At 40.0% G+C, this 23,626-nt stretch overlaps 2 protein-coding genes across 3 annotated transcripts in view; one reads left to right on the forward strand and one right to left on the reverse strand.

The window, feature by feature from the left end:
- AEBP1 (AE binding protein 1) overlaps window positions 1-1,021 on the forward strand; it is a 38,412-nt gene extending 37,391 nt beyond the window's left edge. For both annotated transcript variants that reach the window (XM_063448532.1, XM_063448533.1), the window contains exon 21: window positions 381-1,021. In XM_063448532.1, the coding sequence (XP_063304602.1) occupies window positions 381-937 (557 nt within the window). In that variant the 3' untranslated portion in view covers window positions 938-1,021. The remainder of the gene's footprint in view (window positions 1-380) is intronic.
- A 4,951-nt stretch (window positions 1,022-5,972) lies between these two features.
- Window positions 5,973-23,626, reverse strand: part of POLD2 (DNA polymerase delta 2, accessory subunit) — a 30,290-nt gene continuing 12,636 nt past the window's right edge. Inside the window, exons 4-11 of the mRNA XM_063448534.1 lie at window positions 23,042-23,165; window positions 18,921-19,035; window positions 16,409-16,607; window positions 9,256-9,336; window positions 8,855-9,012; window positions 8,646-8,773; window positions 8,342-8,443; window positions 5,973-6,295 (exon numbers count right to left, since the gene is read on the reverse strand). Of these exons, the coding sequence (XP_063304604.1) occupies window positions 6,153-6,295; window positions 8,342-8,443; window positions 8,646-8,773; window positions 8,855-9,012; window positions 9,256-9,336; window positions 16,409-16,607; window positions 18,921-19,035; window positions 23,042-23,165 (1,050 nt within the window). The 3' untranslated portion in view covers window positions 5,973-6,152. The remainder of the gene's footprint in view (window positions 6,296-8,341; window positions 8,444-8,645; window positions 8,774-8,854; window positions 9,013-9,255; window positions 9,337-16,408; window positions 16,608-18,920; window positions 19,036-23,041; window positions 23,166-23,626) is intronic.

The following is a 23,626-nucleotide window of genomic DNA, read 5'->3' on the forward strand; positions in this document are numbered from 1 at the left end:
TTTACATCCTTTACACCAGCCATCGTCACATATATAGTTATTCTAAATTGAGCTTAATTGTCTTCTTCACTACAACTCTTCAGACCAATATATTTTAGAATTAGGACATTTTGCACGATGTATGGAAAAAAAAATATTTTATTGAGGAGAAACTCAATATGTACAAAGATGCACACTTATATGATTGAGTGGCTAATCAGAATCAACACACTTATATGATTGAGTGGTTATATCCTAATTTAAGTGGACATATTTACTGAGAAATAAAGAATATACAAAGTCTGGTAATGAATGCACATATTTTATGGTGTGGTTTTTGAGTGCATTTACTAAAAAACATTTGCTGAATATTCTCTTTATATTCTTTTTCATTCTACCAGCAAGCGGTGGTGATTACTGGCGTATCTTGAACCCTGGAGAATACCGGGTGACAGCACGGGCAGAGGGCTACACTCCGAGTGTAAAGACATGTACTGTAGGCTATGAAATCGGAGCAACCCACTGTAATTTTGGCTTACAACGCTCCAACTGGAAGAGGATCAAGGAGATCATTGCAATGAAAGGAAAGGGTCCACTTGTACTAGCTCCTGCTGGAGGACGGCGATTATCACCTTCTGCACGCCAGCGAATGCAGAGACGCCGTATGTGGTTGAACCGCAGGGCTAAACTTACCACTACACCAGCACCCACTACAACACCCACTACAATTCCTGTTGTTATATCTACGACCTTACCACCCACAGAGGCCCCTACAACACTTCCTCCTCGTAGGCTGGAGCCCCCCACGCCTTCTGAGTCACTGTGGGACACTGAAACGGAGACCTACACAGAAATTGTTACAGAGTTTGAGACAGAAATTTGGGAGGAGGAGGTCACCACTCCTGTGGCCCCATTTACCACAGTAGAGACTTACACTGTAAACTTTGGGGACTTCTAAGAGGGGGAAAAAGGCTATTGGCGAGGGCATTGAGAAAATGTGAGAGGCATCAGAAAGGGCAAACTGGATTGCAAGGAACAGAAACCTCTCTTCAAAGTGATCTTGAGTTGTGAACATAACATGTGTTTACTCCTGTTGCTGGAGATTCAGTATATTGGGTTGGGAAAGGCCTCTCTTTGCAGGGAAATTAAATATCTTTTAGACAAAGTAAATTATCATCATACCTTCAAAATGTAGCTTGATCACCATGCAGGGTTTTCTGTGTAACATCCAAAAAAGTGCCATGCTATCTGCACCTGTACAGTTCCATCAATTACTAATAAAAGTTTTTTCTAACTAGCTTCTCCAGTTTGGTGATCTCATCAATAACCCTTTAATAATGACTTTATGCAATCAATGGGCAAAACTCAGTCTATTTGATAACTAACAAAAAATGCATATAGTATTGCAGTTTAGTGTTCTATCCTCATCTTTTACTCCCGCTTTCATATGAACTCAGCTCTCCATCGATTTCTCACACCTTAACCTCATGCTTCTCTCTAGAGAAATTAGTCCTTAAATACAGGATGTAAAGATGGAAACTTGTACCTGTACAAATACATACTACTTGGGTGCTGAAAACTACCACAAAAATATTCTACTGGCATTTTATACCAAAAATTACATTACTGTTATAAATCCTGCAAAATGTTTAACGTAAAACCAATTTAAAATGGGCGTACATTGAAGTATTTCCCATATGCCTCCTATTGTTTGATATAGCTTATGGTCTGCAGGCACGCTAATGTAATGTAAACAGCAGCTGCAGACAAAATGTTATCAATACCAATTCACTGTACTCACATTATTGTGAAAGATGCTAGTCAGTTAACCTTTGCTTGCAACTGCTGTTCAAATTCATAAAGTTATTAGAGAACCTGGTGAAGTTATTTACTAATGTTGTGGGTGTACTCCTTGTACAAGACAGTGTTCAGTTAGAAGCAAACAGATTCCCTGTGATAACATAGAATGTTATAGGTAGTCTTTCTTTAAGTAGTAGAATAGTATTCATATTTTTGGGCATAATGTGTCTGACAGCATAGAACATGGGTGTCCAACCTGTTGGCTTCCCTGGGCTGCATTGAGCAAAGAGGAATTGTCTTGGGCCGCTAATAAAATATATAATAAAATTTATTTATATAATAAAACTTCTTTTCTTGATATAGATGTTTCATTTGTTTAGTAGATAACTCCCTTATTCGTTATCCTTATGTGGGATTGCAATATTTAATGGTACCCAATTAGGGAGCAATATACTAAACACATACACATGTATATATATATATATACACACACACAATCACAGTCCCACATACATACAATCACATAAACACAACCACATGCGCACATAATTACTGGCATACACACACATTTAGTAATTAAGAGGTCCACCCAGCCTTCTTACCTTGCTCTGGAGGGATCACTGTGCTCTTCCTGGTAAAACAGTTTTATACACAAAAACTGCTTTATTAAGCTAAAATTGTTTTGGTGACTATAGTGTCCCTTTAACCCCTTAAGGACCAAGCTTCTGGAATAAAAGGGAAACATGACATGTCACACATGTCATGTGTCCTTAAGGGGTTAAACAGGCTGTGCAGGAAATGTGTAGGATTTAATTTCTACATGGCAGATAATTTAGCAGTTGGCCTGCAGGGGCAGTCTATACATTCCATCAAGCTAATGTTGTTTTGGTGCTTATAGTATCCCTTTCCAACTCCATTCGAAGTAAAATGTGCATTGCATAATTGAACTCACTGATGCCAAATGGATTTTATTCCACTAACATACAATTTCAGACCAGGCTTGCCAATATTTGTTGGTGGAGTAAAGCTCATCTAGCATTTAGAAGTCTGGAGTTATTTTGTTTTTTAGAAACTTAATTGTTTACATTCTAGGGTTACAATACACTTCTACTAGAGGCACTTCTTCTGGAAAGCATTGATTTCAATGCTTTCCTGTAAGAAGCATTGGATGTGTGCGGCGCTTAATTTGCACAAGTATTAGGTCCCCAATGCTAGTCTATGAGAACCATTGGATTGGACCAGAGGCAAGGAAGTCATGCCTCCTCAATGATGTTGCAAAAGGTGGAGAGTTGAGCAGAGCTGAGGGGAGTCTCTGCAATTAAAACAGTTAGGTTTTTACACCTGACACTTGGGAGCCCTGAATCTAACTACAAACAGGGGCCCAATAGGATTATGAATACAGGTTTGTATCCCTAATGCTGTAGGGTTCCTTTCAAGGAACACACAACGCACTGAAACCACTACAGCCTGTTGCAGTGGTTATGGTGCCATAAATGCCCAGCTGCGCTTGCATGGCAAGTAGTCAAACCATTTCAGAACTTAACTGGGGTCTGCCAGAGGCTTGTGGCCACCTCCTCTGCAGCCAAAAAGCTCTGCGCTGAGCTATACTAAACAGTGCAGTGAGGCACTTACTGGCTGAGATTGCTTGGCTGGTGTTCTCAGCTAATGAGCTAGCACTGCAAGGCAGGACTTAGTTCGGTGAAGGTAATGAAAGCTCTTTGTAGGAGATTGAAGCTCTGCAGCTACCAGTGGTGTATTTTGGATTTGTACTGCCCTAGGCACGATGAAACTTCAGTAGCCACCTAATTTAAATTTGCCCCACCACTTCCTGTTAAAGACCAACATGCACTTTGATTGACAGACACGCCTTTACAGATGCATGCACCGACACAGTAACTGACAGATACAGTCATTGGCACACACTGTTTAACCAACACACACTTTCACTGACAGATACACACTCAGTGATTTCACATACTGACCGACACACACAATCACTCACTCAGACACAAACTGACAGACAGACAGACAGACACACACTCACTGATTTGACACAAACAAACAAAATCACTCACTCACTGACAGACACCCACACTTTTTTTTTTAAATTCAAATCCACACAGCTATGGGAGAGCTGGAGTGGATTATTTACCTGGAGTCCTGTGCTGGCTGTTGGGCAAAATAGGATGAGAGGGAGTTGTATTCTTCTAGTTCAGCTCCCTCGCGCGCCGCTTAGTGATGCCAGGAGCCGGGATATGACATCACTACCGTTCCAGACATCACTAAGCAGCGCACGAGGGGGCAAAGCAGGAACAGATCAGTGCTCCCTTGTCACCTGCATGTGATATAACAGGGTGCCCACCTCAGGCCCACCAGGACAAGAGGCGAGCAAGGCATACGCAGGGGCGTCATCTTTTGACGCCACCTGGAAAGTGCCACTTAAGGCAAATGCCTTGTTAGTCTTGCAGTAAATACACTGCTGACAGTTACACAGTGGAAGCCGTCCTGATTCATAACCACTAAAACCTGTTGTGGTGGTTATGAACTTTCGTGTTCCTTTAGGAATAAAAAAAAAAAATATATATATATTTTGCAGCTGCCTCTTCTTTCCATAAATTGATTCAAACTCAGTGTATGCTTCCATTCTCACAGCCAATCACTGTCCTCTTATTATCTGTATAGTATATAAAAGCTGTGCTAAAGAAAAAGTGGGCTGTGATAGGCTGTGGGTCAGAGTCACCTCAGCAACTCAGCTCATACTAATCTCTCATTGGAGAAGCTCAGGAATACATCAAAGGCACTTATAGTCTTTTTAATCACGGAACCCTTTATCCCCTGATGAAGGTGCATCTACCTTAGCACCGAAATGCGCGTCGGTGTATAAATAGGGAGCTGAGACTGTTACAGACAGAGCTGGGACAGAGTATCACACAGGGAGGACTGAGACAAAGGAAAGAAACTTCACCAGGAAAATAAAGCGCAAGGAGCCAAGTGGGCAAGGGTCCGTGCGGAGTAAGAATTTGAAGTTACCAGCACAGCAGGATACATCCCAGGTTGTAGTCAATAAAGTATCTCTTGCACTTTACTTGGCATCCAGTGGATCTGTGAGGTGGACCAGAGGACGTGGAACCAACCAGTGTACAAGAAGGGAGTAGGAACCCCACAAGCCTACATATTGAGCCTAAATAATACTGGCTCCATCCTTGTGAGTACAAGACTAGAGATTTTCTTTACTCATATTTTCATACTTTGCAATACTGCACTAGGATTTGTTTATCCTCTTTGAATTTTCGGCTTGTATCATTATATATTTCTGTATCACCTAAAAAAAAAATCTACCCAAGAACCTACAAACTCCGCCTATTGTATGTATGTGTAGTTTTTAATTTATTTGTGTGAGTAGAGAGGAAACCACACAGGTGTTTATAGTGTGTTGGGACTTTTTTGGCTATACACCAGGACTTTGTGTACATTTTGTCCTATTAGAGAATCAACATCCTGGCCATATCACGTTTTGGGGAAGACCTCTCAGCCCATCTTAAACCATTCTATTTGCCCTATACAAATGTCACAGAAAATTTAAATAAACTGAAGAGTACTTGTATCGTTGGGCAAATAGGAAAGTAAAGACATTTGGCATTCCATAATATACAGTTTATGCTGCACAAAAGCCAATGTTTTACTTACCTGGAATCCAGTGCTGGGCAAGCAATGATAGGATTCTCATATAAAGGCTGTGATTGGTCCGTTTCACCAGCTTAGAACTGAGGCCAATGAGGGGAGGGAAGGAGTGAGGAAGGGCAATGTAAGTGGGAAGGGGATTGCAATCTTACCCTTGTAGGAGCTCTGCCTGCAAGAAGATATTCACGTTTGTTAGCAGTGTGCACAACATATTTTATGCACAGAATTGACATTAGGCAGCCTGGACTGCCAAGGTCACGTATGCTGGAGTGTAACTAGCTCCCAGCACACAATTACAAATATCTCAGTATGTGCAGTGTTTCTGCTTGAAACACTGTACATCCAGACTCCTACCACCATGACCACTTCAAATCACTGAGGTGGTCCTGGAGGTTGGAGTAATATGGATGTTCAAACCATAGCTTTAAGGTCTACTGCTGTGAGCAAAATTGTGATTTGGAAAGCACACTTATTTATATTGTTGCTCCTGGAAATTGTACCAATGGTACCAATAAAAATAAAAATCCAATTTATTTATATTTAACTACACAGTCCTTTTAACAATAATGTGGAGTTGACGTGCACCAATCCTTGCATGTTAACGTAGCATAGTGAATGCAGTCCTCAGAGATCTGTAGAGAGTTGCTCAAAGAAAGAATGGAACTCCTTAGCAAGCAAGGCAGAACATCAATTCAGTCACTTGATTCATCATCTGCGCTGAATCCAGAGAAGCTGATTGGTTGGCACTGCAGGGTTCGCAGGTTCACCAGGCAGGCTGTTTGAGTGCTGCTGAAGTCTGGAACTGTAAGAAGAAGTACACGCTGGCCTTCTGGACCTGTAGCAAACAGAGGGAATAAGGATCTAATAGCAGTAATGAAAACAAGACCAAGATGCTGCATGCCAAGCCAATAAACTCCAGGGACTAGATGAAGAAAAATCATCCACAACAGCCCTTTTTGTGCCATTCCATCATCTGGAAAATAAGTCCAATAATTTTTTCAAATAAAGTGGTAACAATTGAAGAGGAAGGGGGGAGCGGGACACACACCACACCACAAAAAAACATCAACTATACACCCCAATAACTGGGAGGAATACCTTTACATGTAGTTAAAGGGTTACTCTAACCCTTTGTATAACATTTTTTAATTCCGTTTAAAAGCCATATTGGGCATAATTAACTAGTCCCTCCCTATCATCCTGGAAATAAAGATTAAACTTACCTGCAATCCTATGCTGGGCGAAGCTCCAAGTGCTGGTTTTCCTGTCTTGGTCGACGTCACAGCTGCCTGCTCGTGGTCCAATCAAATGTTGCTGATAATGCTTTTGACTGGACCGCTCTGCTGGCTCAGAGTGCATGCCAAAAAGTCAAATGTGCTGGGGTTCAACCAGCCCTCAGCACAAAAGTACAAATATCTCTGTATGTGCAGTGTTTCAAGCAGAAATGCTTCACGTACTGTCTTCTACCACCATGACCACTTTTAAAGCAAAAGTGGCCGTGGTGATTGGATTAACCCTTTAATTTTCAGAAAGGTTCTGAAGTTTTGATGTCATTACTCAACTATACATTTTTCACTTGTATTATCTCCCACCTTCCGAACATGTGTGTTTTGCAGAGAAGCTACACATAATGAAAAACTGTACATCTAGAAAAGAGTTCCGTCTCTGAAGAAGTAGGGGTTCACCTACGAAACGCGTAAGACAATTGGATACACATCAGGACTTAGATCCAGCATACACGCATCATTTGAAGTCAGTATTCCAACAGGACCTGTTGGTTTGCTTTTCGTCGGAGCCGTCTACAGCACACGTTCCTCCGGAGTGAGGCTCCCGCTGGGACGCATACTGAACGAACACGCTGTCCTCACCGGCGGTATCATCACAAGCGGCAACTGAGAAATACAATCCACATCCATCCGAACACAATCCGAAGGTCTCTGAATATTTCTGACTTCTATATGACTGGTAATACCTGTATGAACTTTTCCTGATGTACATTTTTTAATATTATATATTTTTTTTTACATATTTTTATCTTTTGTCTAATAAACTGTTTTTTATTTATATCCAGTTTCAGAACCATTGCTTTCTACTAATCACTGTTACATTGTGTAACATTTTCAGCCTACAGTTCCATATACTGTATTTGCTATTATATTATTTTTCACTTTTTCCATCTACATCTTTGCAAGATACAAAGTATATAATTTGGTATAAGTGCCAGTCATTCTGTTTTATAGCAGTAATAGAGGCACTTGCACTGCACATTTTGTTTTAAACATTTATTTATCCATTTATTTAATGTACTATTTATTTATTTACAAGATACACATTCTCCACTTACATATAGCTTATCCAACTATTCGATTTTATTCATTCATTTTGCTTTTATGCTTGCCTGTATATTTTAGTTCTCTTTTATGTATCCATCCACATTTGTACACATTTTAGCCATATTCTAGGCCAGCTCCTGGTATTTGTACACAGTATTAGTGTCTCCCCATAACATTTAGAAATTAATTTTTCCCTCTGAAATCAATGAGAGCTGCTAGCATATTTACCAATCTAAATGTTGCTGGTGTATAGATGCACATCTGCTCAAATCCTTTGCAAAAACCTCTGATCTTAAGGTGACATATGTGTGAATCTGTACATTTACTGGAAATATAACCAGTACAGATTAGATCTAATATTAAGAAGACTCGAGAAACGTATTAAACAGGAGGAAAACATCGGAAAAAAAACAAACTAACCAGTCATTATTGCTTTATCAGTTGCCACGTGCAACAAAGATTTAATAGGATTCCATAGAAACAGTCAGTAATAAGCTGGCCAAGTGACAGCCCGGACAGTTTGAGAGTTTTGCCACGATCTTTCTCACCTGTAACTTCTTTGCAGCTGAAGCCGGGGGCACTGCCACAAAAATACACATGTGGACAGGTATGCAGGATGAAGGGATCAAAGTTGTGGAAAGGATAACAGCCTGTAAAAAAATTGATTAATTACCATTAATCTCAAATAATTCGGGACTAAAAAGATTAAAAAATAACCCAACCTCTGCCCTCTGCTTTGCTAAAATTGCAAAAAAATATATATATTTGCTAAAGATTTCCCATTAAGAAATGCTACCAACAGAATGTACGATAACAGAGAAAATGATAAAGAAACCTGATTTTTGTTTTTACCTAGAGTATCTGGGGCAGTAGGACATATGTGCCCCACCTGTAGAGTCCATTCTAATATCTCCAAGTAATCTTTCATGCTGCTGTACTTAGAAATATCACTTATGTTTTGACCTGAAGTTCCCAGGAACCTGGAAAGAGACTGCATATTAATATGTGGTTTAGATGTTGCGGATGTGAATTACCGTAAGCTAAATATTGGCAGTAGGTACCTGACGCCATCTATTTCGGCTTCATATGGGTTTGTTACCAGCTGAAGGGTGCCGTAAGGAGCAGACTGTGGGAACATGCAGCGGTGAAGAGGCTGCTGTGGAAGGACGTAGTTTGTGGGGTCGAAAGGGCCAGGCATTACATCCACAGAAACAGAGCCCTGTAAAGGAGAAAGTGATAACATGAAAACTTAAGAACGTAACATAATGCATATAAGGATTTTAGTGAGTTAAATTCAAGGCGAATAAAGCTTGTGAAGAAAGAAAAAAACAAAACAAAAACACCTTAGTATTTCACACAATGCAAAAATTAATTACGGACATGCAAAGGGGCGTCTTATACATACACTTAAATGAGAGCAAAAGAGGAAGGAAGGAATTCAATTTAAAAAGGTATCTCTTACACTCAACTGAAGAAGTATCTCATCCAGCATCTTCACAGCTTCCACACTTGCTACCTGGGTCTTCTTGCTAAGATATTTGGCCTAGATAAAAAGATAAAAGCAGAAATGAAAACTTGGTTAAGAGTGAAAGTCAAATGACATGAAACAATGAAGACACATTGTTTCCATGCTTACTGTAATTTTTTCTTCCTGTTCATTCACCATGGCAACACTAACCAATGGGTTTGCTCTTACTCTCACAGAAGAAAGGTCATGAAACAGAACTATGAAATCAATCCATCAGTCTTTGAGTCAACGTAATGCTTCCATAATGAATGATCAGGGTAAAATAATAACAGAAAATATGGAAACAACTTCCTTATCCCTTATCAACCCATTGCAGTAATAACCTATGGGTAATATCAAAGCAACATATAGGGAGAGATACATACAATGTTCAGATATAGCCAAAAAAAGCATAATGAGTAATCAATGGGACATCCATTCTACATCTGCTTTAATGACTATACCTAAGAAGCTGCTGGTTGCCAACCCCATGATATTCAATTACAGGGAACATTCTGGATAAATGCAGTTCCAGGCACCAGGCAGGTAGATTTTTTAAAATTCTTTTAGCCCTGTTGGGCAAGCGGTAGGGCTGCCTTGGGAGTGGGTTGGTGTTGGATAGTGAGTGTGTCTCTGACAGATGTAGAGCTGAACTGCCCACCCTAGACACGTCCTTCTGGAGCTGGCTGCAGCTCACTGGTTGCTCACAGGGAGGAGTGAGTAGCCAACCCCTCCTCACAATTCAGCATGACGTCATAGCCCAGTGGCCAATGTGCTATTAATGGGCAGAGTAAGCATGGGAAAGGCTGCTGCTGGTAATCAGGGCTGTGTTTGTCAGAGAATATGTAGTTTGTGTGTGTATGGGTCGGTTGGTGAGTGTGTGGATGAGTGTGTCAGTGTGCAGTATGTTTGCGTATGAGTCAGTGTATGTGTGTTTCAGTGTATTAAAGTCACCTACAGCCAGCACACAACATACCGTACTTGCGCCATACGCACATGACACAGCCAGCACACACAACATATACATGAAACACAGTGAGCACACACCCCACACAGACAACACACACCGAGCAGACACAGCAAGCAGACACCACACACATACACACATACACTATGATAAAGGGGGAGACGATGGGAGGGCAGAAGGTGAAACACTCAGGGTAATTCACAAGACTCAAAATGTTTGCAAAATAAATACAATAGGCAAAACTAAGGCAGAAATAGCTGTGTTGTGACTAAAGCAGATTTAGGGAATTTGTTTGCATTTTTCCTTTCAGATTAAGTTTGTGAAAATGTCAGTAAATAGTGCTGTCAATGGCCCAGGGCTCTAGGCAGGGGCCCCAATTTGTTTAATTGAGATAATTTTGTGTTAAAACAAGTAGATTGTCATAACAGGCATGCAGATTGGGCTACCTCTTTAGTCCCTTGGACAAGTAGATTAAAAAAGAAAAAAAAAATCCACAACCCTTGGAGTGAAACACTCTTCTTGCATGCAGCTTTTTTCCCCTTCACTGTGTAAAACATTTAAAATGATTAGAAACTCTAATATAAGATATAAATCAGCAAAATACAGGGAACCATTAAAGATATCCAGCGTTATAAAATAAATTTTCTTCAGACACTATAAACAGAATAACATTTCACTGATGATATTAAGTTGCTCTTTAACAGAGCAATACTACCACATTGTTATGCTCACCCTGTCTTGAACAAGTTATGAATAAATAAATGTTGAATGGTGTAACCTATGGTCATTTATAAATCCTTGCACATCCGGTTTTATTGTTGCCATGTTTCCTTTTATTGAACATTATTAACAGTTTGTTTTATTTAAAGTTTTTACACACAGAAAAGGGTAACAAGGATTTTGTATATCAAGCCAATAGGAAGAATTATAAAAACAGTGAGATAAAAAGTTACAACTGCAAAAGTAATGATACATTATAAACACAATGTAATAAACTAGACACGTGTCTCACAATATAATAAACACTTTTCAAAGGGTGTAAGTATGTAAGAAGAAAAAAAGAAAAAAAAAAAAAGAAAAAGGGTAAAGGGTGATAAAGGGATTTTATCACAAAAATATAAACAGAAGCCTAAGAATATAATTCACAAAACTTTCATTATGCAAATGGCAGGAATGAACAAGCACACTGACAATGTGAAAAATAGCTGCCATAACCTAGAAGGCAGCTGAGGGCAGCTACTGATTTAGATATAACGAGTCCAGGCACACAGGTTCCATCATACTGCAGATTTTTTATTGGAATGAGCACAACATGACAACTTTTCAGCCAATATAGACATGTAGTGCTTGTTCCAATAAAGAGTCTGCAGTATGATGGAATCTGTGTGCCTGGACTCTCTCTGAATGTGCAAGTATTCTAGCGGGCTTGCCATCCCCTGAACCAGGAGCACCAGTATATTACTGGGATCAATAACCTCACAGGATGTGTGCAGTCCCTACTGGATACATATTTGGCAACTGATTTAGGTAGTGGCAAAACAGGACACTCTTAGAACCAAAACAACTTTAGCTCAATGAAAAGGACAGCTGTGGCATTCTTGTGATACCCTACATGTATATGTAACTCATTATTATCAATAATAGATAAAAAAAAAAAAAGGTGAAACAAGTGGTAACACCCTCCACCAAAAACAACACATTTCTGTCCCCATTTTTCCTATCATATTCTGTATTGAGCTCACCTAAGCCAAGGCCTGCAATGTACTGTAGAGATTATGTAATATAGTATTCATTTAAAGGTACACTACAAAACACCTAAAGCACTTTAGCTTGCTTTATGTGTAAAGTGTGTGTGCATCCTGGCTGTCAAACAACTCATCCTGTTATTCAGTGAAGCTAATTTCAAGAGGCAGCAATTGCCCAGAGCACCTGCCTTGCAAAAACCTCTCCCTGAGCTGCATTCGGGGTCTGTGATTGGACAGCCACAGAAAGTATGGGCTGGGGAAGTAGGGGAGGGGATCTGCAGCTTTTGCAAGCTGTGTTTACATGTACCCCCACTGGAAAAAAAATGCATAATTAAATGCATGAATGTTTTCATTGGGGGTATATCTACTAAAGAAAGGTGTTTTTTTTTTACATTTTTTGGGGCAGTGGAGTTATCCCTTTAAGTGTTATGAAATTTGTTTACATTTAGTATGTAAATTATGAACAGCACTTTTTTTATATAAATTCTTTGTTTATAGCATTTCAATTGTTACAGAAATTGGAAAACAGGTTAAAGTAACAAAAACAGAAATAAGTTAATTAACTGCACCTTTTCAAATATTTATAAACTGCATGTTTACATTTTGCAGGCCTTGGTTCATACTTGTATGCCTTTGATAAAGCTCTGAATTAATGAAGAAAACACATCTCACTGTTCTGTAAAGAACTTATGAGGAATTTATACTAAGGAACAATCATTAAGGTGACTGAATCTGACTGAATGATCTTATCACAATAAACTTTGTAAAATCTATAATATCCACCAAAAAGTGGTCTGCCGGGTATACTGCGTGGGGGATCCGAGACTACAGAGAGATGAGAGACCAAGACTGTTGAGTGCCGTGTTTCAGATTAGCATGTTATGTGTACATGTGAGAGTCTAGTTTTTTTTTTGTTTTTGTTTTTTTAAATATCTGTGTTTTATATAAAAAGGTGTTTATCTAGATGTATATTTTGCACCTGTCCTCCACTTGTCCTTTTTGTATTTAAATATACATCTGGCACTTGCAATCAGAGGGAATGCTGGAAGGAAACTAATGAAGTTCACAGCTACTGCTATAACGCTTTGCTGTGACACTGCAGATTTTTTTTATTCAGTTTTATGGTTTACTTTTAGACTTTTTTTCTTCTTGTTTGAATACATTTTATAAAATGCATTTTGTTTGGTGGTTCAGGGTAATTCTCTTATTTTATATTTGCGTAACTTCCATATTGTTGGGGAAATAGGTTTAGAAGTATTTTCCTATCCTAAGCTATTGCTCCTACACAGCATTTTTAAGTTTTTTCCCTCTCTAGTTATCACTAAGCCCAGCAAACAATCTATTCATGTTACTGTGTCTTCACACTAAGTCCTAAAGTCCTTCCTGGGGGCTGTTTTGGTCTCATATGCGCATACAGACAAACAAGAGTCAGAAACAATAATTACAGGGAGTGCAGAATTATTAGGCAAATGAGTATTTTGACCACATCATCCTCTTTATGCATGTTGTCTTACTCCAAGCTGTATAGGCTTTGAAAGCCTACTACCAATTAAGCATATTAGGTGATGTGCATCTCTGTAATGAGAAGGGGTGTGGTCTAATGACATCAACACCCTATATCAGGTGTGCATAATTATTAGGCAACTTCCTTTTCTTTGGCAAAATGGGTCAAAAGAAGGACTTGACAGGCTCAGAAAAGTCAAAAATAGTGAGATATCTTGCAGAGGGATGCAGCACTCCTAAAATTGCAAAGCTTCTGAAGCGTGATCATCGAACAATCAAGCGTTTCATTCAAAATAGTCAACAGGGTCGCAAGAAGAGTGTGGAGAAACCAAGGCGCAAAATAACTGCCCACGAACTGAGAAAAGTCAAGCGTGCAGCTGCCAAGATGCCACTTGCCACCAGTTTGGCCATATTTCAGAGCTGCAACATCACTGGAGTGCCCAAAAGCACAAGGTGTGCAATACTCAGAGACATGGCCAAGGTAAGAAAGGCTGAAAGACGACCACCACTGAACAAGACACACAAGCTGAAACGTCAATACTGGGCCAAGAAATATCTCAAGACTGATTTTTCTAAGGTTTTATGGACTGATGAAATGAGAGTGAGTCTTGATGGGCCAGATGGATGGGCCCGTGGCTGGATTGGTAAAGGGCAGAGAGCTCCAGTCCGACTCAGACGCCAGAAAGGTGGAGGTGGAGTACTGGTTTGGGCTGGTATCATCAAAGATGAGCTTGTGGGGCCTTTTCGGGTTGAGGATGGAGTCAAGCTCAACTCCCAGTCCTACTGCCAGTTTCTGGAAGACACCTTCTTCAAGCAGTGGTACAGGAAGAAGTCTGCATCCTTTAAGAAAAACATGATTTTCATGCAGGACAATGCTCCATCACACGCGTCCAAGTACTCCACAGCGTGGCTGGCAAGAAAGGGTATAAAAGAAGAAAATCTAATGACATGGCCTCCTTGTTCACCTGATCTGAACCCCATTGAGAACCTGTGGTCCATCATCAAATGTGAGATTTACAAGGAGGGAAAACAGTACACCTCTCTAAACAGTGTCTGGGAGGCTGTGGTTGCTGCTGCACGCAATATTGATGGTGACAGATCAAAATACTGACAGAATCCATGGATGGCAGGCTTTTGAGTGTCCTTGCAAAGAAAGGTGACTATATTGGTCACTGATTTGTTTTTGTTTTGTTTTTGAATGTCAGAAATGTATATTTGTGAATGTTGAGATGTTATATTGGTTTCACTGGTAAAAATAAATAATTGAAATGGGTATATATTTGTTTTTTGTTAAGTTGCCTAATAATTATGCACAGTAATAGTCACCTGCACACACAGATATCCCCCTAAAATAGCTATAACTAAAAACAAACTAAAAACTACTTCCAAAAATATTCAGCTTTGATATTAATGAGTTTTTTGGGTTCATTGAGAACATGGTTGTTGTTCAATAATAAAATTAATCCTCAAAAATACAACTTGCCTAATAATTCTGCACTCCCTGTATATTCAACTCTCAATCTATTGATAAGCTAAAAGTTCCAGGTGCCTGCAATCAATGCCACATACCTTGACAGGAACAAGTGTGAACATAGCCTTAGAATAAATTTTTAAACACATGTACTCAGTTGTCGACATCAATTAGTCAACCAGGAAAAAAGTTCTCTTACACCAATAACCTCCTCAGTGTGGCCTATGTATTATAAGAAGCCCAAAGTAATGAACAGCATTACTACATTCTTAGTCAGTAATCTAAACTACTGACGCACTTACCTGCGATATTAAGAGGAGGGGGGGGGGAGGAGGGAGGGGGGGGAGGGGGGGGGGAGGAGGGAGGGGGGGGGGGAGGAGGGAGGGGGGGGGGGAGGAGGGAGGGGGGGGAGGAGGGAGGGGGGGCAAACAAAACAGCAATAGAGACAGGTAGATCATTGAAAGCTTGGGTCAATAGGAAATGGGGATATCAACAACTAAAAGCTTAATCTGCTTAACCCCCTAAAGACGGAGTTCTGAACCAGAACTAAGCCTAGAATTCATGTTATGGGCATGCTCCACTTTAATGTAAGGGATTCTCTTTAATTACCCTATACATATTATATATTGATTTTTAAAGGATAGATAGCACTTTCTTATAATCCTACATGTATACCTAACACAACATTAAGTGTGAATAAAACATTAAAAATGGGAGAAATAAAAATGCATTCTCACATGTTTGCTTGTTATACTTTTTACACATCCAATCGAACCAAATAAAACAGAATTATATGTCAGCCCTGATTGGATTGGTAAATGCCTAATATGTCTAGATCTAAATTAATTTTTGTTCGTTAACGCTAATCCTATAACAACACCCTCCCCCTAATGCAATTCCAACCCATACCACTGTATGCTCACATTCTAATCTTAACCCTAACCCTAAAACATTATCCAAATATCTATTAATGGAAATTATGCACCCAAACCCAGCATTGACCCTTACTTTACGCTACAGCTAAACCTAACCCTACCCCTAAGGAAATCCTCTTCTCATATCCGACTGATATCAGCAAAGAGGTTTTCTAGTTTAAACAGAAGAGAGTGGTATGGTGCTGCCATCTACTGCCTGTTTTCGTTAGTACATGTCCTGTAATAATGAATGAGGCATGCTTTCCCTGCTGATTACACTGTGAGGTTGCAGCATTTACAGACTCCGCACATATAAGTGACTATGTAGAGAATCAAATAAACAAGATGAACTAACTTATTTACAAAAGTAAAATGCGCAGACAAATTTTTTTATTTTTTTTAATATTTGATACCTGCTTCATGACAGTTTCTCTTTAAACATTCCAAGAAGGATAACTGAAGTAGGAATGTGTACACTTAGTCTAGTAAAATGCTTGATTGCCTGTACCTTATTCAAATAGTCCTTGCTCTGTGTGTTCTCACTCAGCAGATTCCCAGCCAGTATGACCCTAGATATCCGAGCTGCACAACCCTGTTCTTGCTCTGCTCCAGCTTGGCCAGTTACCAAGTCCAGAAGAAGCTGCAGACCCATTAGACTGTCACCGCTACCACCACCCAGACCAAGACCAGCAGTGAGCAACACATACCTGCAAAACCAAGCCATCAAGTTAGTAAAAGTAGTTATTAAAAAACAAAGAAACAAAACCAACAATGTCCATAAGAAATATGTTTTTTCTTGTCAATAAGAAGGTTTTTCTTAAAAATTTAGATTATTCAAAAATATATATTCAAGCTCAATTACACTGCTAATCCTTTATGTAAACAGCATATATTTGCAGTGCCCAAAGACATTGCTGGTGCAACTGCTGAGCACGGTCATGTTTTCTCAGCTATATCAGTTGTCTTGCCTTAAACCAGTAACATTCCAGGGGAGCCACAACACAGGTAGAGTTCAGACCCCCCAAGCTTTTTTTCATTTTATATACAGATTTCTCTGTATTGAACAATTCCTGTTTATCGTTTTCCTGGGTGAATTGCTTTGATCTCTGCACGATTGTATGAAAACATGCAATCAAACACAGATCCAAATGGCTTTTTTTTTTTTTTTTACATAGTCTGCACATTTTTAACCCACTTACCAGCATGGATTTATATTTCCATAATATAACCATTTGAGAACAAGGGTAGGATCCCTTGCAACTAAAACAGTCCTACTATGTCATTGGTCTTAGGTTGTCACAGCTAAAGTGGCATAAAGAATTATATTGCCAACATTGCTAACACAAAAGGCTTTGGGATGCTGTAACAACGAAAGAGACAACAAAGAGAAAAGGTACATGCGCAATGTGGGTATATATTTCATGTGCTAGGACTAGGTAATCCACTGTAGCTCACTCATAAGTAGGGAACAGATTTTCTGAGCACATTTTTGTTTGTTTTATTAAGGTTTTTATATTTCACAACACAGGAGTAGTAGTATACAAGGGATTACATAAGTATGGCTAGGTATATATTTATGTATCTGACATACAAAATCCAAAGTACATTTACATCAAAGTATAGGATGGGAATGATCTATTAAGTGAGTTAATTGTAGGTTTCCCCCAGGTTTCCCAAGTTAGCACAAGGCTCAACTTTTAGGCTATGGAAAATCAGAAAGAAAACAAGTGTTTTGAAGGAAGGAGGTCAACGTGCCAAGTTTATAATACATACAGAGTGTAATGAAGTGCATCTTTTCAATTTTGATTTTGTGTGGATACACAAAAAGAAATTTAATTACTTCTGCAATCAATAGAATATATATATATATATATATATATATATATATATATATATATATATATATATATAAATGGTGATTATACAGATTATCCTGCTCAGAATAATTTGTGAAAAAGTAATGTAACTTTTAGGAACTTAAAAGTAGTTATAATCATGCTAAGCCTACACATTTGAGCACAGGTAAGGGTTTTAAAATCGCATGCTTTATATAGAGACCCCCATGGACAGAAGTGCCTAAAATGAGTCTGTCGCCTGCACAGTAAGCATGGAGTCCTGTTCTGGGCATTTAAAGCCAACTTCATATGCCGCGTTACAGCATAAAAGCCTCTAAATAGTGTGTCTGCAGATTCACAAGATAAAGTTGCGAAATCACTCAGTTTACCACCACTGGAAATATAATTAGCATGATGTTGTGGCCAATTCTCCTTAAAATAGTTTGAAAACAGAACCTTTCCTATATGAAATCCTGGCGTGTCTAGGCACAAATTGTTAAGCGTTACTGTTGAGATACATAATATAAATAATCTGATAGAATACATATATATTAAAAGATGATTTAGCTAAAACTATGAACACAAACAGCCTGCACCAAGGCAAATTCAGTCACATGTCTTCTACAGTATATCACTGCCAGCAACTCTGCTCTCCATCAGCCCTAGCAAAATTAAATCTGGCAAAAACATTGACTCTTTCGAAGTCTTCAAAATACATTAATGGGATGAATGATATTTTCTTTCTGTCAACTTGAAAGGATTTCAAGACTTCTCTTCTAAACAAAACCAGATGTATCCATAAAATTTTAATGGATCCTTTTAACCCCCGGTACATATCAAACAAAATATTAAGGAAAGCGTAGAGGGTAACGAGGAAGCAATGCTCCCATTCTGCACATAAAACAACTAAAGATTAGAAATGGGGAGCAATTTATATAATCAATTTCACTGCTAATACAACACATACGTTAAAGACGTTAGTGGCTTTCAAATCTCTAGTTTCTAGACAGGCTGACTTTCAACTTTCAAATTCTGTTTCCACATCAAAAAAATGTGTTTGCCTCAGCAGTGGTGAGGGAAGAACGGTTGGAAAAACAATTGGGTCTGGCTGGCACAGCAGGTTTTAATAAGCGGAGTTACCCAAACAAAACCACATGACACGTGACCAAGGAAAAGGAGACTCACCTGTCGTCATCCACATCTGGCAGCGGAGTCTGTGCAGGGAGGGAGGCCAAGCAAAAATCTTCCACAATAAAGTTTCCTGCATCTCCTTCTGTCCCTAGAACTGCAAGAACTGTACCTGGAGTAAGTGGCAGAATGAAGGAAAGACGGATTGTGTGACTAACAGCCATGTGCTTTAGAGTGCAGAGATTTCACTACCTCAGGGCTTGACAAATTTGTTTGGAATCTAGGAGCCAGCTAAAAAGGTTAGGAGCAAGTTTAATTTACGAGAAATATAAAATTTTTAAAGGGACATAATAGTCCCCGGAACCACTACAGCTTAATGTAGTTGTTCTGGTGCTTATAGCCTGTCCATGTGTGTTGCCTTTTCAATGTAAATGCTGCCTTTTCATAGAAAAGGCAGTGTTTACATTGCTGCCTAGTAACACCTCTGGTGACAGTCACTCAGACCGCCACTAGAAAGTCTTGTGTCAGTGCTGCACAGTGTGCAGCACCTTTGTTCAGCGTTTTCATGCTTTGCATGGAGGTGCTGAATGTTACCCATAGGGAATAGGGAACATGCGCAATAGGAAAGCATTGGTTTAGCTGAGATCTTAAAGATTGATTATCTCGGCCACCTGTTGCAAAACCGGCACGGCATGGGAAAGAAGGTGAGTAAAAACACCTCTCATGATCGGAGGGGTGCAGACACACACACACACACAGACAGAAAGACACACACACACACAGACACACAGACACAAAGACACACACACACACAGACACAAAGACACAAAGACACACACACAGACAGAAAGACACACACAGACAGAAAGACACACACACAGAAAGACACACACACACACACACACACACACAGAAAGACACACACACACACACACAGAAAGACACACACACACACACACAGAAAGACACACACACACACACAGACAGAAAGACACACACACACACAGACAGAAAGACACACACACACAGAAAGACACACACACACAGAAAGACACACACACACAGAAAGACACACACACACACAGACAGAAAGACACACACACAGACAGAAAGACACACACACAGACAGAAAGACACACACACAGACAGAAAGACACACACACAGACACAGACAGAAATACACACACACACAGAAAGACACACACACACAGACACACACACACAGACACACACACACAGACACACACAGACAGAAAGACACACACACACACAGACAGAAATACACACACACACACACACAGACAGAAAGACACACACACAGACAGAAATACACACACACACACAGAGACAGACATACACACACACACACAGAGACAGAAAGACAGACATACACACACACACACAGAGACAGAAAGACAGACACACACACACACACACAGACACACACAGACAGACAGAAAGACACACACAGACAGACAGACAGAAAGACACACACAGACAGACAGAAAGACACACACAGACAGACAGAAAGACACACACAGACAGACAGAAAGACACACACAGACAGACAGAAAGACACACACAGACAGACAGAAAGACACACACAGACAGACAGAAAGACACACACAGACAGACAGAAAGACACACACAGACAGACAGAAAGACACACACAGACAGACAGAAAGACACACACAGACAGACAGAAAGACACACACAGACAGACAGAAAGACACACACAGACAGACAGAAAGACACACACAGACAGACAGAAAGACACACACAGACAGACAGAAAGACACACACAGACAGACAGAAAGACACACACAGACAGACAGAAAGACACACACAGACAGAAAGACACACACAGACAGACAGAAAGACACACACAGACAGACAGAAAGACACACACAGACAGACAGAAAGACACACACAGACAGACAGAAAGACACACACAGACAGACAGAAAGACACACACAGACAGACAGAAAGACACACACAGACAGACAGAAAGACACACACAGACAGACAGAAAGACACACACAGACAGACAGAAAGACACACACAGACAGACAGAAAGACACACACAGACAGACAGAAAGACACACACAGACAGACAGAAAGAAAGACACACACACAAATTGACATTTTCCATTTTAATCCACTCAGCCTCCCTACCTTTGGGAGAGCTGAGTGGACCTCCGTGGGGTCCAGTGGGGCTGCTCGCTCATACTGCGGTGACGGAGCAGTAATGTACCTGCTGCTCCTCTCTGCTCCCTGCAGTGATGCCAGGGCCGGAATGACGTCATATAGAGAAAAGGCAGTGTTTACATTACTGCCTAGTAATACCTCTATTAGTAGTCACTCAGATGCCCACTAGAGGTGCTTCCTAGTCCAGTGCTGCACTGTGTGAGCACCTTTGTTCAGTGTCGCCATGCTTTGCATGGAGATGGTGAACATTCCCCATACATCTGCACTGATTCAATGTGTCTCTATGAGGAGATGCTGAATGGCACAGTGCGGCATTTTGCTGTGCACGCGCAATTTGCTTCCAATGGTTTCTATGCATTGGAGATCATCAAGACTTATATCCTCAGCCATGGAGGCGGAGCTAGTCGTGGTGAGACAGACGCATCATGGGAGAAAAGGTGAGTAAAAGCTACTTTTCAGTGTGATTGAAGTGGGCTGGTCACTTAAAAAGCCAGACTAGCACTTACACAGACACCACAGACACAACTTCAAGAACTTAGACTTCATTGCTAAAATCCAACATCCAGTTATAGTAAAGAGAAAGGAAGGGCATAGGGAGTAGACTGACTACACTACTGGGAATTATGCAGGCTGCAATAGTAGCGTAGAACATCTTGCATTGCAATGATTCTTGAAGCAACTGTGTTACAACATGCTAGTATGGCATCGACAGATATTTTTTACATTCATGTGACAATTATTAAAAAGCTGCATTCACAGAAATGCTATTCCAGAAGGATGCTGAAAATGTCCATTAACAAACAAGATATTTGACCATTTGTATTTATCAACTGAATTATCTCTTAACCCCTTAAGGACCAAACTTCTGGAATAAAAGGGAATCATGACATGTCACACATGTCATGTGTCCTTAAGGGGTTAAAGGGACACTCCAGGCACCCAGACCACTTCTGCTCATTGGAGTGGTCTGGGTGCCAACTCCCACTACTTCTAACCCTGCAAGTGTAATTATTGCAGTTTTTTTTATAAACTGCAATAATTGCCTTGCAGGGTTAACTACACCTCTAGTGGCTGTCTATTAGAGATCACTTCCTGCTCTAAAGCACAGGAAGGACCTCCAGCGTCGCTCAAATCCCCATCGGAAAGCATTGAATGTATGCTCATGCGCGGCATTGCCGCGCAAGCGCATTAGGACTCCTTGGCCGGTGGGCGGGATCAGTCTCGCCTACCGGCCGACACAATACAGAGGAGGAGCGTTGCGGAGGAGGAGACAGCAGCGAGGGACATCGTCGCTGCCTAAGGTAAGTGACTGAAGGGGTTTTCACCCCTTCAGTAACTGGGGTTTGTTGGGTGGGAGGGAGAGGGACCCTCCAGTGCCAGGAAAACGGATTGTTGCACTGGAGTTTCCCTTTAACAACTGTGTTTAAATAGTGCTTCTCATTGGGAGTTGTATAAGCTTAGATTTTATTCATCTTTAATTAAATATAATTACAAAACATGTATAAATGCATCTTGTTGTATGCATTTCTGAAGAACAATTCATACATAAAATTACTACATTGATCCTACATTTAGAACTAAGAATGCATCTCATGTTTCAAATATATGTTATGGCATTTTTTTAAATTAAAAGACATGAGCAGTGAACACAGCATTAAAGAGCATTTAATATTTTTTCTGGGAAGACATTTTAAGTTCCACTAAATAAAGCCAGATTCTGGCTAAGACTGCCTCCAAGGTGCTATTTTAAAACAAACTCCCTTCAGTTTAATTGGCAAAAAAACAAAAACCAATGGTGCAGAATTCAAAAATAGGATCTCAGGGGAAATTGCTCTGAGAAACATGAACAAAAAACATATCAGCAGCAGGAGTCACGTGTGGGGTAATTCAGTTGACATCTAAAAACAAAGTGCAAGAATAAATTACTATTTTCTAAATCTAGTGCTCCACAGAGGAGCATGTGGAATTACCTGTTACAAACTTCTGTGTGTCGATGGTCCCCTCTAACTTGATCCTCTGCAGCTCATCCTCCAGTATAAGTTCATCCGTCTCGCTGATATATTTCTGCCTCGGAGGCTGGGGCAGGAGATTGTGCTGCATAGGTATAAGGGAATCAAGTAGAGCACATTAAAATGTGTTTTTTGTTATATAGAACATTAAAAACAATTTAAAAGAACATTTTTAATAGCTTTCCATGGAGCCAGATCCCTGCACATTTTTTGACATTTTACACACAATATCCAACTGCTCAAGTATAAACATTTAGATGTGTATGTATGTTTGTGTGTGTGTGCAAGGGTACGGTTTTAACGGCACATGAATATGCCAAATGTATTTGTGTATATAGGCATGAAGATAAATGTGTTTTAAAAAGAGTGCATCCATAGGTGTAAGCTTTAAAAGCAATTTTTTATTTCAAACTTATCCCCTATATAACCCAGTGAGCATCTTGCAGGCTACTTTTACCCATAAATACTGGGCATAGGAGCTGTGGGGATAACTTTGCAAACATGGACCTCATGGACGAGTTTAACCCCACAAGTGCCGAACATAAA

The sequence above is a fragment of the Pelobates fuscus genome, chromosome 3 (genome assembly GCF_036172605.1).
Source record: "Pelobates fuscus isolate aPelFus1 chromosome 3, aPelFus1.pri, whole genome shotgun sequence".
NCBI classification, from domain to species: domain Eukaryota; kingdom Metazoa; phylum Chordata; class Amphibia; order Anura; family Pelobatidae; genus Pelobates; species Pelobates fuscus.